This window comes from Trachemys scripta, chromosome 14, assembly GCF_013100865.1.
Source record: "Trachemys scripta elegans isolate TJP31775 chromosome 14, CAS_Tse_1.0, whole genome shotgun sequence".
In the NCBI taxonomy this organism is placed as follows: domain Eukaryota; kingdom Metazoa; phylum Chordata; order Testudines; family Emydidae; genus Trachemys; species Trachemys scripta.
Genome location: NC_048311.1, coordinates 16,038,199 through 16,054,622, shown reverse-complemented (window position 1 = coordinate 16,054,622; position 16,424 = coordinate 16,038,199). Strand labels below are relative to the sequence as shown.

At 41.3% G+C, this 16,424-nt stretch overlaps 1 protein-coding gene across 2 annotated transcripts in view; it reads left to right on the top strand.

The window, feature by feature from the left end:
• The window catches only part of FOXK2 (forkhead box K2), a 59,471-nt gene extending 53,920 nt beyond the window's left edge, over nucleotides 1–5,551 (top strand). For both annotated transcript variants that reach the window (XM_034789906.1, XM_034789907.1), the window contains exon 9: nucleotides 3,592–5,551. In XM_034789906.1, coding sequence (XP_034645797.1) covers nucleotides 3,592–3,788 — 197 coding nt within the window. In that variant the 3' untranslated portion in view covers nucleotides 3,789–5,551. The remainder of the gene's footprint in view (nucleotides 1–3,591) is intronic.
• The last annotated feature ends 10,873 nt before the right edge of the window (nucleotides 5,552–16,424 follow it).

Sequence of the window (16,424 nt, the reverse complement as noted above, 5' to 3'; positions counted from 1 at the left end):
AACTGTAACTCGATGGTCATGTCCATATGGCTGTCATTTTTTGAATGCTGCCTTGTCTTCTGGCTAGTAGTTTGCACAAGTTAATACCTTTATTTTCTAAACAAAACAAAACATTTCCTGTTACCAGTTTAAATTTTTGTTTGACATTTCGTTTAATTGGATGTATCCTTTTGAATTATGGTAATAATTTGGACCATCTTCTTTATTTTTTCTGAACAATTTACTATATGCCCCCTCTTATTTGTCTCCTCAGTTAAGCAGTCCTAATCTTTTCAGTGTCTTGTATAGGAACCTTTCCATTTCTCTGTCATAGCAGATCATCTTTGTGTCCCTTCTGTATCTGCTAAATTTTTCTGAGATGGGATGACCAGAACTAAAAGCAGTATTCAAGATGAGAATGTAACATCATTTTATATAATGGCATGATAGTATTCTCGATATGAGCAGGTATTTTATTGAAAGCTAGGTCCTTTTTATGAGTGGTTTCAGTTAAAATAGAATGCTGTAATGTTTATTAGTTTAAATTATTCTGTCCAGTGTGTACTACTTTGCATATTTCCAAATTGCAATTGAACTACTATCATGGTGTCTATTTGCCTGGCTTTGATAGGTCCATCTGAAGTTTAGTCTTTTTTTTGAGTGTCCTAAATTTTGTCATTGTGACACTTCAGTTTTCCCTTCATTTTTGCTTTTGAAAATGTTTTTGAAATTAAGTTCTTAAATCCTAGGAGTTTTTGAAAATTTTACCCCAAATCCAAAGTCACCTTTCCTCTTGTGTGTGCTAAAGCTAGTTGTTCCAAGAAGCAAGTATTTATGGAATCAAGGGATTACTTCTCTAAACAGGCTTATATGCAGGTGACTGAAGTTGCCTACTGTTGCTTGTGTTTAGAATACATTACTTTCTCCCTAGGAGCTTTTTCATGTAGAAACTGTAGAATCTTTAAAGTAAGGCTCAGACTTTTTAAACATCTGGGTTTTAAAACCGCTTTTTATGTAATGACAGTGGTCTCTTTTTTTTCTTTTTCTTTTTTTCCATCTGAAGTATCTATCTTCCTTGCTAGCTATTCAGAGATCAGATTAGGAGTTAATCAAGTTTAAAATCAGAGTATCTATCAGAAATGCATGTTTCTATTGTTGGAATGAACAAGTAGCTTTTAATTCTTTTTAATAAAGTGTTAATGAAACCTTTTCTAGTCTCCAAACCAAATTTCCGATAGACACTCATCCCTGTTTAATTTTCATTTTCCATTACAACCATTAATGTCTTTTCTGAATGGGTAAAAGCAAAATCAGTCTTTGAACAGTCTTTTGTTAATTTAAATTACAGTGTTGAAGGATGTTAAATTGATCTTGACTAAAATACTGATGCTGATATTCCAGATGCTGGTGATTCAGTTGCTATATACAGGAATTGATTTTACAAAACATGGTGCTGCATATATTGTCTAGCTTCCTTTTCAAGGTGATGCTGAAATTTATTTCCTTTGCCCATTAATTTATTCTGGTTGGGAGCTGGATTTTTCTGCTGCAGAAAACATTGCCCTTTGGCCAAAAATAGGATTAAGAATCTAAGAAATTTTTTTTGTTGTACATTGCCCCCATTCCTGGCCATTGTGTTCATTGATTGTTGTAGTGTAAACACCAAAGAAGAATATGAACTGTTTTCTAAAAATTTACATTTTGTCATCTTTATAATGTCATCCTTTTTCTGCAAGACATATTTACAAAGGTCAGAGGTGTATTGTGTCTATAAAATTAGAGTGGTTTGTACACTTTTCAGTCACATTTATTCCCCCCTAACTGAAATTATATTTTCACTAGAGCTGTGAGAGTGCAGAAAGGAAGCTCCTGTATGTAGCCTGATGGTGTCCTTGCTAAATTCAAAGTTCTCACCTATCATTTCCAAGTCCTCGGATATTTCATTGTCTAACATAATAGTATTTTAGTAGTATTTGCAGTGGATGTTATACAGTACTACTAGGACCTGTGATTTTTTCCTAAATGCTGACAAGTAGAGGACAACTGCTTTGGGAGAGAGCTTCTTAGGACCTTGGATCCTCTCTGGCCACATGATTTCAGATGAGGTTTATATACTGCTCTTAGGACAGCTGGGTCTCTCTTCTATCCCTTTTATTCATATATTCCAACAAGAAATACAATATAATGTGTAACAATTAGGGGTTTCTCAAGTACACCCACCACCAACCTAAACATTAAAACTTGGGAAACGCTGGATTAGTCAAACACTCTACACAGCAACAGTTCAGCCACTTATAGAATCCCCAGTCTTCAGCAGGCCCTACTCAGGACACATACATCATGCAACAGAGCAAAATCTCCACCAAAATAACTTTGGGGCACGAACAGTCAGATATCAGCTACGCAGCTTTCAGACCACAGTAACTTATGTTGTGAACCAAAGGTGGCCTCAGGATTTGGGAGAAGTAAAGGTGACTTAAAGCTGTCTTCCCCATCTTCCCATGATACTTCGCTGAGCACAGCTCAGCCAGGTCAACAAATCTGGTCCTTTAAATCTAAAAATTGAACTAAAATACTTTGAGAGGAAAAACATTTAAAAAAAAAAAAAAAGCACCAGATACACATTTCACTTATTCAGTATGGTGCAGAATACTTTGCTACATTTCTTTTACGTAGCATTAACTGTTCAGTCTGCTAAACTGTAGCAATGCACTTAATCAGCTACCCCCTAATTTAGCTATACAGGACTGTGGAACTTTGCTATGTATAAGAGCCTGCTTTCAAAAAGGAATTAAGCAATATGATGAAAGGTTTTGTTCTACAGTGCATCAGTGTTTTATTTGCTGTATACATTACACTATTGCATACAGAAACTGCCCCCATGCAACCTTAATTTAGCCCCCATATGCATTATGATACGGTCTTTAATTACATGATCACATACTACTTTTTCTACAGGACCTCTGCCTCATTCAGTGTTCACTGAATGAACAGCCACTCAATAGTTGGTTTTATCCTTCTTGTTCAGTGTGTGGTCAGCATTGCATTATTTGTACACCATTCAAACCCTGATCTCAGAACAGTGAGTTTTGTGGTTTGGTTTTGGTTTTGTAAATATTTTTCTGGAAATTCCAGATTCTGTTCATCTGGCTTACATCAGTATATTGGGGAAATCTGCAAATGGAGTGCAGAGTGAAGGTTTAAAATATAACTTCAGCATAGTATGCTAGTCCCTTGTTGCCAAAGAAAGTAACTAGATCTGAGAGCACTTCCCAGCTGTGCCAGAGACTCCATGTGTGATGCTGGGTTAAGTCACTTAATCTCTCTATGCCTTAGTTTCCTGGCCACAGAATGAAGATATTTCCTTTCTCCCACCCTTTTTCTTGACTATTTAAATGGTAAATGCTTCAAGGGCAGGGATTCTAATGTTTGTACAGTGACTAGAAGAATGTGCCCTGAATCCAGATTGAGGCCTCTAATGCGCTGCTGTCAAACAAATAATAAAGGAATTCATAATGTTCATAATGTTTAACAACAATGCTAGTTTGACTCTTGTATTATCTATTTCAAAATTAATTTGGAATCTGAAGTTTTTCATTATCTTTCTTACAGCTGCTGCAAGTCCTTTGCATATGTTAGCAACCCATGCATCCGCATCAGCATCTCTTCCAACAAAACGCCAGAATGGAGACCAGTCAGAACAACAAGAACTTAAACGTATCAAAACAGAGGATGGAGAAAGCATAGTGTTAGCTGTTAATGTGGACACCCCATCTGTTGCAGTGAGCGATCAAGGCAGCCAGAACTAGAAACTTAGTGGAGTTTTCTTTTTCTTTTTTTTTTTTCTTTTTTTGAAAAAAAAAAAATCAACTCCATGGTGCCAAAAGGAGACACTTAAATATAACACCTAAAACATTGGAACATGTTCTCACGCAGTGGGGAAAGGGGCCCTGTGATCAGACTTCAACTTTCAGCACTGAAAAAACAACACAGGTGGCCTTAAAACTCAGTAATTTAAAAAAAATCAAACTGCAAAACATCTTGTTCCAGAGGCTGTGACCCTGCTCCTCCCCACCCCCTACTGAAACTAACTCTGTGTACACTGAGGAGAAATCCAGTGTTGGGGAGGTCTGCAGCTTTATAAAATCTTTATTGGATTATTTTAAGGACTGAGTATCTCAGTGTAACGGCAGCATGATAAGCGCTTAGTGTGAACTGGTTTCAAACGATTGTATATTCCTTAAAGGGAACAGAGGCAAGGAGCCATTTCCTACATCTTGGCAGCTAGCCTTTCATAATGACCTACCCAATGCAGTTGTTGGTAGATATGCAGTATTTTGTTGTTCACATGTGGAATTAGAAATTTTTGAGGTGTATTTTCATTTCTTTGCAAAATAATGGGGTCTTTGACATTTCAAATCACTCCATTTCTACTCTGGAAACTTTGGAATCACACAATACTTTTCATGTGAAATTTTGTTTCGTAAAAAACTGAATGTAGGGTTTTTTTTAACCAATGGAATGATTTACTTTTGTCTGTCCTGTTAAAGTTCAGATAAAGCTACTTTATTACATCTGCAAATTTTCATATTTTAGCAGTTGCCTGATAAATTTAATCAAATTTTATTACCATGTGTAGTGATCAAATGCTTCTTCGGGCTTGCATGTAACTGATTAGAAATTACAATGTAAATGAGCCGTTAACTGACGTAAAGAACTGCTATGAATTTGACCAGAGCTGCACTTACCTGTTTCTCTTTATTGCTACCTTTTGCTGTTTGTTACTTTGTGTTGACTTTGACTGTCCCTGGCATATTTTTCCAGTCTAAAGTAAAACAAGAGTCTCGCTTAATATTGTGTATGTTTAAGATAACAGACTGTTCTTCATTTAGAAAAGATAAAATTCTTTATCACAAGTCCTTTTAAAAAGAGAGTAAAAATTATCTTGTCAGAGGTATATTCAGTATTTTTAAGCTTAAACACCCATCTGTAGAAATTAATCTGACCAGTTTATCCATAAAACTTTTGATGTCATACACTGACCCTCTGGGGTCTCCATTAAGAGTAGCTGTTGTGGTTTTCTAACAGTGGCTACCATATTATTATAATAAAAGTTTTTTTTTTTTAAAGTGTGTGTTCTGCAGTTGAACAGTTTAAAATGTATTGGTAATTATTCACTTTAATTGTGGTAATAGATTCCACCTTACATTTCCAAATTAAACTAAAAGTTTAGGCTGCTGTTCAGTCTTTAATTCACATAATGTCTTGTTCCTTCATACGGTGAGGTGAGTGAAGGCTGGAGAGTGGGCTTAAACTTTGAATTCCAGTTTGTTACTCTCTGTTGTTATCATGCAATTATTTATATAAGTATTTGTTTTCCATTTCAAAAAAGAAAAATCTGTATTTTCATGATGGACTGAAACGGCTTATATTTAGGCAGCTTTAGGAAACTCTATTTACCTGAAGACCAAATTGAGAAATCTGTACTGAGTATCATGTTAATCCACAAAATGGAGCTGTTACAATGTTAATGCAGATAATACATATTAAAAATTATGAAAAATACTGTACACTAGCTGAGTTTATAAGAGGCATTTTTAAAAAATCTATGATGTAAAACTCCAGAATGATATTCAGAGTGTTAATGGGAATTTTAAAAAAATTGAGAATAAGCATCCCTTGATAGTAATCTGTTTTTTGTTATTGGACACTTCATACACAGCCATGTAGATTTAATTTAAAATCAAGGCAGTAGGTGGATATAAACCTACTGATTAGAACTTGGTTTATATTCAGAAGTGAGTCTGTTCACAACTAGAAATGAGTGAATGAGTGAAATCTTTTTAATAAATTGTTAAATTATTCAAAAAATGTCACTAAGTTAGTCTAACAGTTACTCCCAAGTGTGTTTATGAAGTGTTCACTTAGGTCTGCTGCTTGACAGTTTATACTGGCAATGCCAATATAGCTGCTAATAGCAGAGCAAGTGGTGACTTGGTCCTGAATGTTTAAGCAGAAAAAGGCTGTGCTGGCAAACTGTTCCTGATCCTACTAGTATGGAACAGATTTGTCCCTATCTCTTTTATACCCTGAAGGTTCTGCAAATGGAAATTTGTAACAGATTTCGATTGAAACCATTTTGAGCCACATGGAGTTTCACAGGAAGTTGCCTTCATTAAAGGAGATAAATCCTGTGCATGAACTCCGTGGGATATATTTTTCTTTTAATGTATGGGATTCCAAGCAATCTTTAAAAATACTCAGGTAAAAAATGCATAACCTCTTCCACAGATGAAGTACAGTATTTAACTACTTAAAATTCAAACCTAAATGAATTGACAATGTCATATTAAACTACCAAAGGAACAGTTCAGTTTAAAAATAATCTATTATACTCGCCTTAATGTCAAACGCATTTGGTGGTAGAAAGCACCTAGATGATACAATGATGCATGTGGTAAGACAGGTTTGGTGAGATTCTGTATTTACAACTGTGCTTCTCTTGATATGGTACTGATGACCTTACTGAGTCAGAATAGAATCTTACAGCCACCTTGCTTTTGCTTTGACTGACCAAAAACTTCCCCAAATGTGCCATAAATGTGGGGGTTTGGCCTCCCTCTAATATTGATTGGTCTCTGATCCAATTGCCTCTATGACTGTGATGTACTGTATTACACTACCTACCTTCCCTTGGATTCCTTCCAGTGTCCATCTCTCCTTTTTAACCCTGCTTTTATGAAAAAAGGCTGTGAAAGAGTCTAATATAAGCGACCCAGCTTGTAGTACTCTAAATGGGATTTGACCAAAGCATTTTATAACTTCTGCCTTACTTAGAGCTTGTTTACAATTGGCTATAACTTTGCTGGAAGATTAAAGTGTTCACTAGCACCCAGTGCTAGTGTGTGTCTTGCTCTTACCCTGACTTCCCTGTGTGATGTGACTCTTCATGGCAATGTCTCTAAAACCCCACCACTCCACTGGCACTCACTCCAGACAGCAAGACTTTAACCCAAGCCCTCAGGAGATAGGATCCTCTTTTAGTCCTTGAACAAGAATATTCTCAGGCCTCTCCTCGTGCTGGCCATATGATGCCAGCTCTCATCTATTGTATGGTGCTGCAAAGCCATATTCAGAGCCCAATACAACCAGAAAGGACTGTTGGTACAGTGGGACAAAACACTCATTTTTTCTAGTAAGTGAAGTTATCTGAACGTTGAGCCTTCACACAGATTTTTGTCTGTTTGCCACTTTGCATAAATGCACAACAGTTTACTATTATATTACACTATTCTTGATTTTACTGATTTAGCTACAGCAGCCTATGCTAACCACAAGGATATCTGTGAAAGTGCTTGGGTGAGTAAATCCACTTTCCAGTTTAGATAACTAGACAGAAGAGAGAACAGGAATGGGAGTTTTTTCAATTTTCCTTGTTTTTGTTTGTTCCAGAGTGAAGTGATTTAAATCACCAATTTTAATCCTGATTAAAATCAGAAAGTTGGAAATCTTGATTTAAATATCAGTTTTGTACTTTAGTTATTTTTCTAAAGAAATGTTGATTCTCATTGGATGTTAACCATTAAACGTGGATTTGCAACTAAACAGAGCCTTCACACTAAATTTGGTACTAATTTGGTCACCAAGAAGGTAAAGCATATTTATACAAATTTATGTAAGCCGTTATATAGCTTAACATACATTTATTCAGCTTTTTTATTGTTCCAAAATGGTGAATGATGCATTTATTTACTGGATTAATTTTTTACTTGTAATTTGTGTCAGTCTGCAAGTGGATGGAAGTTGGAATTCAATCAAAAATGCACATAAACAGCAACTTCAAATTGTTTTTTATTAGTTAAATAAACCTACCTTAAATGTGCTGGACATAAAAGGGGAAACGGGGTTATCAAAACATCTTTTGAATTTCTGTGTAGTGAGTGAGTTGAACTGATTTGTTTCTGTTCGTCATGTCCTTTTAATACTATAGGACTTGTAGTTTTTATCCTCATATCTCATTTTTATTCATAGATTGGAAGAAAAAAATGAGCTTTCCTGCTGCTTTAACTTATGCTGCTTTCTTAGTTTTGAATGAACTAGTCATTGAACTGAAATGAAAACATTCTCTCTCAACCTGCAGAAGATGATACTGCTATCAAAAACCAGATTAGTGCTTCAGCAACCTGATTCCAGGTGTTCGCCAGTGTCATCCAGCAGTTTGGCTTTCTTTAATTTAGATTTCAATAGATTACAGTAAGTCTAGGCCTTAATATAAGTTGCTATAATTTAAAATTTATTTCTAAAATGTAAATCAGATTAGTATGATCTCCCCTGGTTTGTTTGTTGATGGGAAGTGCAAGGACAATATTTATTTCCTTTCATTCTTGTGCTGAAACTGTATAAAAAACAACAGTATTCCTAGCATCATAGTTGAATAGTGTGGGAAACCTTGTTACCTTCTCATTTTGAAAGGAGACCTATTGGAAATGAGTACCCCACTCTGAAGAAAATTTAATTCTTAATGATCCTTTTATGGTGTAATTTTTGCTGATAGCAAATGTGTAGAAATTTCACGGAAGAAATTGAATTAGGAATGCCCTGTTGTTGCATTTATTGTACTGGCTAACATAATTTTTCTTTTCAGGATTTTGGACTGTCTTGTAGATGTTAGGATTGCACACAAAAGGAAGAGGTGCTGGTAATCGCTATGTCCAAAGTCAAGATGGTATCAGAGCATTTCCTGTTCTCTGAAATTGTAATGGGTATGCCATGTCTTCTGGATTAAGAGTATACATGTGCTTTTGATCAGCAATAGATTAACAGCTGTAGGTCTTGCCAACACCATGACAACCAATACATAAGCTCCTCATTAAGTCAAGAAGGCCCTCTTTATCTACAATCTATTAATATCGGCTTCATGAGCTAGCTATACCCCTGGGATAATTCTGTGCTACTGTGTGTGTGTGCATAATTAGTGAGCCCATAGATTTATTTTTTTGCACAGAAAAAAGCTTCTGCTGAAATGTTGCTGTAATTCTGCCTTTTTCCCCACCAGAGGGCGCTGTGGTGCAAGAACAGCAGCAGCTCCCAGAACTGCTGCGGTTCCACCATTTGCCCACTAGAGGGTGCTGTGGGGACAACAAAGCTGCAGCTCCTGGCCAGTAGTGCAGGAAGAGAGAGCCTGACTTCTTCACAGTGCCTGTTAGGCCAGGTCAGGAGACAGGGGCTCATATGGGCTAGTGGGGAAGGACAGAGTTGGGCAGAGGCTGAATGGGAGTGGAGGTACAGGGCCAGAGTGGGGGAGGGAGGGGCAGGTCCACATGGTGATGGGGGAGGGAGGTGCAGAGTTACAGAGGGACAGGGAGTGGCCGGGTAGGGGCACAGATGACACGGACAGGGTAGTGGCTGGGTGGGGGCACAGACACATGGGGATGGGGAGGGAGTACAGGGACACAGGCACGGGAGAGTGCCTGGGTGGAGGCACAGAGATATGGGGATGGGGTGTCTGTGTGTGGAGGGGGACAAGTTGGGCTGCAAAGGCACATGGGGGTACAGGAACACATTGGGACAGAGGCAGATGTGCCTGACTGAATGGGAGAGGTGAGGGGTCAACCAGGGTCTGCATGGGGGAAGCTCCCTAACAATCCCTCCCTGCACTTCAAAAAAAAAAAAAAAAAACTATTCCATACTCTCTTTTCTCTCTCCCCATTACTCAACAACCTTCCAAGTTCACACCTAGGCCTTGGCTACACTTGAGAGTTACAGCGCAATAAAGCTGCCCACGGCACTGTAACTCATCCCCATTCACACTGGCAAGGCACTTACAGCGCTGTATCTCTGTGGCTACAGCGCTGCAGGTACTCCACCTCCCCGAGAGGATTAACAGCTGGTGCGGGGTGGCTGAGATGTGTAAACAGGGAGTAACCTTATTACGCAGTGATTGACCTCTGGAAACTCCCCATAATCCTTTTAAGTGAAGGTTCCTCTCCTTGTTTTGTTGTGATTCCTCTCTTTGTTTTGTTGTGAACTGCGGATGCTCTGGGAGCTGTTTATCAAAAAACCAAACACAGCTACTGTTTGCTTTGGGCTCCCTTTGGAACGCTCACAGCTTGAAGAGAGAGGCTGCATGCTTCAGGGAGCGGCTGCTTATCTGGTCTGTGAGAGAAAAAAAACAAAAAGCTGCTGTTTGCTTTCAGTGAGTGAGAGAGGGGTGGAGGAGGGAGGGGGGTCAGAACTTGCGAGGCAGGGTGCTGACAGTGTCAGCACTCCAAAAATCCTCTCTCTCTCCCCCCACACTCCCTGTCACACTCCACCCCACCACCCCCCTTTTGAAAAGCACATTGCAGCCACTTGAATGCTGGGATAGCTGCCCATAATGCACCACTTCCAATGCTCCTGCAAATGTGGCCACGATAGTGCATTGGCAGCTGACAGTGTGGACAGACTGCAGTGCTTTTCCTACTCAGCTGTACGAAGACAGTTTTAATATTCAGTGCTGTACAGCTGCAAGTGTAGCCATACCCCCAGTCTCCTTCCCAGCAATTTACTTCCCTCTCCCTCAGCTCCTCTGTTACCCCTGACTCCCCCCAAGCCTTTGCACTGCTTCTGAGGGGTGTGGGAAATATGGTTCTGTATTGTAGTTTAAATGAATTACTCAGAGTTCTGTATTAATATGCCAAGTAAGGAATCTATTTGTCAAAAAACATTTCCTGAATCTTTTCTGTTGTCTGTTACAGATATACTTGCTGACAGGTATCTTGAAATAAATGACCAAAATAATTGAAACTGGTGTGATTATATTGTTGTTTGGACAAATAAAATATGCAGAATTTTTAATTATTTGGCGCACAATTTCACCAGGAGTATAGCTACTTTTAACTAAGACAACATGCTCTACCATCTTTTAAAGATTAAATGCTATTTAGATCTATTAGTTATGGTAAAGTAACCTCAAACCCTTCAAAATCTTAAATTTAAACCTTGGATTTTTAACCTGTATTGAGTAGACTTATTAACTGGTAATGGAAAGGTGTGAGTTTGTTGGATACTTGATTACTTCATATACTGGCCCCTATTACTAAAGTCAAGATATACCACATCATCTGCTTCCCCCCATCCACAAGGCTTGTTACTTTGTCAAAGAAAGCTATTCAGGTGGTTTGAAATGATTTCTTCTTGACAAATCCATGCTGACTGTTACTTATCACCTTCTAAGTACAGTATTTGCAAATTGATTGCTTAAATTATTTGCTCCATTGTCTCTCCAGGTACTGAATTTATGCTGCCTGGTCTGTAATTCTCTGGGGTTGTCCTTATTCCCTTTTTGATAAACGGCACTATATTTGCCCTTTTCCCTTCCATGACTCTTCAAAGATAATCTCCTCAGTCAGCTTTGAGTATTCTTGGATGTATTTCATCAAGCCCTGATAACTTGAAGACATCTAACTTGTCTGAGTAATTTTTAACTCCTATTTTAGCCTCTGACCCAACTTCATTTTCACTAACATTCACTAAGGCCTTGGCTACACTTGCAGATGTACAGCGCTGTGAGTTAAACCTGACTTTGTGCAGCTGAGTAGGGAAAGCGCTGCAGTCTGTCCACACTGACAGCTGCCCAGCCCACTGTCGTGGCCACATTTGCAGCAATTGCAGCACTATTGGGAGCGGTGCATTATGGGCAGCTATCCCACAGAGCACCTCTTCCCATTCTGGCGCCGTGGGTTGTGGGAAGGGGGCGTAGGTGCGGGGCATTCTGGGTCCTGTCCCAACGCCCCATGATGCATCACTTCGCATCCAAGAAATCCCTTTGTTTCCGTCCACCTTTGGCGCCATCTTTCAACGGTTTCTGTGCAGCGCGATCTGTCTGCGGGAAATGGACCTGAACTGCTGAGGCGTATGCTGACTTATCTCGCCAGCACGTCACGTTTGGCTATTGAACTATTCCTTAAGATCCAAAGTGACAGTGAGAGTGAGGAGTCCGACGATGCTATTGAGCCGCGTAACGCGTACAACACGAAATTGCTTGTGGCATTCACGGACATGCTCAGCACCGTGGAACGCCGCTTTTGCGCTCGGGAAACAAGCAGTAAGTGGTGGGATCACATCGTCCTGGAAGTCTGGGATGACGAGCAGTGGCTGCAGAACTTTTGGATGAGAAAAGCCACTTTCATGGGACTGTGAGGAGCTCGCCCCCACCCTGCGGCGCAAGGACACGGGATTGAGAGCTGCCCTGCCAGTGGAGAAGCAGGTGGCTATTGCAATCTGGAAGCTGGCAACTCCAGACAGCTACTGGTCGGTCGCAAACCAGTTTGGAGTGGGAAAGTCGACCGTTGGAATCGTGTTGATGCAAGTTTGCAAGGCCATTAATCGCATCCTACTCAGAAGAACCATGACTCTGGGTAACGTGCAGGAAATAGCGGATGGCTTTGCACAAATGGGGTTCCCTAACTGTGGAGGGGCAATAGATGGGACGCACATTTCTGTGCTGGCACAACCCCATCTAGGATCCGAGTACATTAATCGGAAGGGGTATTTCTCTATGGTTCTCCAGGCGCTTGTGGATCACCGTGGGCATTTCATTGACGTTAACACAGGCTGGCCCGGAAAGGTGCATGACGCACGCATCTTTGGAACACTTGGCTGTTCAGGAAGATGCAGGCCGGGACTTTTTTCCCAAAGGAGAAGATCATGATAGGGGAAGTTGAAATGCCCATTGTGATCTTTGGAGATCCCGCTTACCCGTTAATGCTGTGGCTCATGAAATCCTACACAGGGAGCCTTGACAGCAGCAAGGAACGGTTCAACTACAGGCTGAGCCAGTGCCAAATGACTGTGGAGTGTGCCTTTGACTGTTTAAAGGCCCGCTGGCAATCTCTGTATGGGAAGCTGGACTTGGCCAAAAACAGCATCCCTGCGGTTATATCCACGTGCTGTGCCCTCCATAGGGAAGGGTGAAAGCTTCACTCAGACATGGACCTCTGAGGTTCAACACCTGAAGGCTGAATTTGCATAGCCAGAGAGCAGGGCTATTACAGGGGCCCAGCGTGGGGCTGCAAGGATTAGGGATGCCTTGAAGGAGCAATTTGAGGCTGAAAACCAGCAGTGATATCTGGTGCCCTGCACGGGAGTGAAGTGCAGTAGTTCCAATCTTTAGGAATCAGTGTTTGCGAAGCAGACTTGCAGTACCTGTTTATTTCCTGGGCTAAGGAGTCTTTTACTTTATGCAATAATAAAGAATGTTTTCAAAGCCAAAAATCCATTTATTGAAAAGAAACAAGGGAGTGGAGTGGGGAATGGTACAATCACAGATTCACGTATGTCCTGTCTGGTGTGGTGTGTAGTGAGTGCTGCACTTCAGGATAGCTATTTTGCATGGTGAGAGGGATTGAGTGCAGAGGGTAAGGGTCATGGTTTTCAGGGCTGGGTGGTGAAGATACTGGTGTTGGAGGCAGCGGGTGGCATGAAGAACATGGAAGTTGGGGAAAGTGGGTTGGAGGTGACAGTGGGGCACAACGGAAAGAGTTTTGGGACAAGGGCTGTAAGGGGGGGGTGGCGTTTGGGGTACTGCTCCTCTTTCTGCATGGCTACGAGCTCCTGGATTGCATCTACTTAGCGCTCAGGATGCTTATGGGCCGATCGGTGCTTTGCTGCCGGTGCGCTGCATTTTCCCGGCAAATCCTGCTTGCTTTCTCCCTCCCTCCAGTTCTGTGCTTTCTCATTCTCTTTAATAGATTGCCATATCACTTCTTGCAGCATGTCGTCTTTGCTTTTTCACGGTCTCTTCCTAAGTCTTTGCAGTCTCTGAGCAGTCGATAAGAGGGACAGCTGAGGTCTCAAGGTTGATGCAGCTGTATAGACACAATGCAACATTTAACAGGCAGCATTGTTTATACCAGCCAGAGTAATGATTCCCCCTGCACTTGAGTAGAAAACACACAGGGTCTACACAACAGCATAATTTTCCTGTCCGAAACAGACCACATACATCCCACGGGAGCCTCAAAATGATAAGGGGGACTGATTGTTTCAGGGCTGCATTGTCCTCTGGGTTTCTGTGCCTTGGGGAGAGCCACCAGCTTCAGGGGCTACCTACACTGAACAGTGTCCCAACATTTTCCACAGGAGTTCATCTTGGACAGTATCTCGCTGCTGAGGGTGACCTGGGAAGCAAGAGAGGGTCTTCTACTGCAATGTGGCTTCCACCCTGGCCCATGTACAGCAATGGTCCTCCCACCCCTCGCAGCACAGTGGCGTGGACACATTAGCCTAGCTGGGACAAGGACCATGGTGGCTCTCCCGATAAACCTGTGCAAGCGCATTGCACACATTCTGGATGAGACATTTGAGGAGATTACCGCGATGTGATAAACCACATCAATGCCCTATTCTGCATCTAGGTATGCATGCCTAACCCTCCTCTCCCAAAGAGCCTGCACTGAAAAAATCCCCAAAAAAAAAAACACCACTTACCAGGAACCTGCTCTTCTGTTTGTTCTCCACTAAGTACAGGCCACTGCAACTGGCTACCTTCCTCCTGGCTCAAGAGCTCCTGGCTGCATGGCTCCAGGGATTCTGGGGTATCTCCTATCCAGCCCACCACCATCACTCCTGTTTTCCTCCCCACCCCACAGGCTCTGAAGTGTCCATGGTGGTGCTTGGAGTGGAGGTGGGGTTAACCCCAAGTATCGCATCCAGCTCTTTGTAGAATCGGCAAGTCGTGGGGGGAGCATCCGAGCAGCCGTTTGCGTTGTGGGGGGAACTTTGCTGTAGGCACTTCGCAGCTCCTTCACTTTAATCCTGCACTGCAGGGAGTCCCGGTCATGGCCCCTTTCCATCATGTCCTTTGATACCTTCCTGAAGGTATTGTAACTTCTATGGCTGGAGTGCAGCTGAGACTGTACAGCTTCCTTCCCCCCCAAACACTGATGAGGTCCAGCAACTCGCCTTTGCTCCATGCTGGGGCTCGCTTGGTGCGTGGCGGCATGGTCACCCGGAAAGATTCACTGATAGCATGCCATGCCGGGCTGAGCAAACAGGAAGGGGATTTTTAAAATTCCTGGGGAATGTAAAGGGTGGGTCACATGGTTGGTTACCTGAGGCCAGGGCAGTAGAGTTTGAACTGATGACCAGTGGCTAGAACAGGCATTGTGGGATACTGCTGAATAATTCTGGAGGCCATTCACAGCGCATTGGGTGGCCACACTGGCGCGGCAGCGCAATACTCATTATTCCTCTCGGGGAGGTGGAGTACATGCAGCGCTGCAAATGCCTTGCCAGTGTGGACAGGGAGTGAGTTACAGTGCTTGTAACTCACAAGTGTAGCCAAGGCCTAAGTTAGATGTCCAATTGCTACTAAACTTTTTGGTGAGAACTGAAACAAAAAGCACTTTTTTCTCTAGCTAGTTTAATCTCATTTCATGCCTTTGCCATCCTAATTTTATCCCTATATATATATATATAGTTTATAGTCATCCTTTGTAATTTGATCTAGTTCCCACTTTTTATAGGGCTTTGAGTTTCAGATCATTGAAAATCTCCTAGCTAAACCAAAGTGGTCTGCCATACTTCCTATCTTTCCTATGCAGTGTGATAGCATGCCCTTATGTCTCTCTGAAAACTGTCAACGCTCTTGAAAGTTTTTCCCCTTAGACTTATTTCCAATGGGATCTTACCTATCAACTCCCTGCATTTGTTAAGCCTTTTTGAAATTCATTGTGTGCAGTTTTCCCTCTTATCATTCCTTGGAATCATGAATTCTGTCATTTCATGATCACTTTCAAATTCTCAACCAGTTCCTCCCTATTTGTCCAAATCAAATCTAGAACAGCCTCTCCTCTAGTAGCTTTCTCCCCACTACATTTCAAGAACTTGTTGGATAATCTGTGCCCTACTGTGTTGTTTTCCCAACAGATGTCCAGGTAGTTGAAATCTCCCATCATGACCAAGTCCTGTGCTTTGGATGATTATTATTTATTTAAAAAAAGCCTCATCCACCTCTTCTTGGTTAGATGGTCTGTAGTAGACCCCTACCGTGACATCACCCTTGTTTTTTTATCCTTTTTACCTTATCCAGAGACTTTCTGCAAGTTCAAGTGTATACATCTTTTGATCTATAAAGCAACACCTTTTTTCCCTGCCTAGCCTTCCTGAGCAAGCTGTACCCTTTTCTACCAATATGCCAATCATGTATATTATCACACCAAGTCTGATGCCAACTGTAAATAGTTATGTTTATTAACTAGCATTTCAAGTTCTTGCTTCTTCCCCATACTTCTTGCCTAAGATACTGATTTGATTCCCCCCTCCCCATTCTACCCTACAGTCTCTCTTATCCCTGCTATGATTCTGACCCTTCTTCCAGGTCTGCATATTTTTAACTTAAGACCACAGTTATCTCCTGCCCTCACCCCTAACTTAAGGCCCCCCTCGCTTGGTTAGCCAGTCTG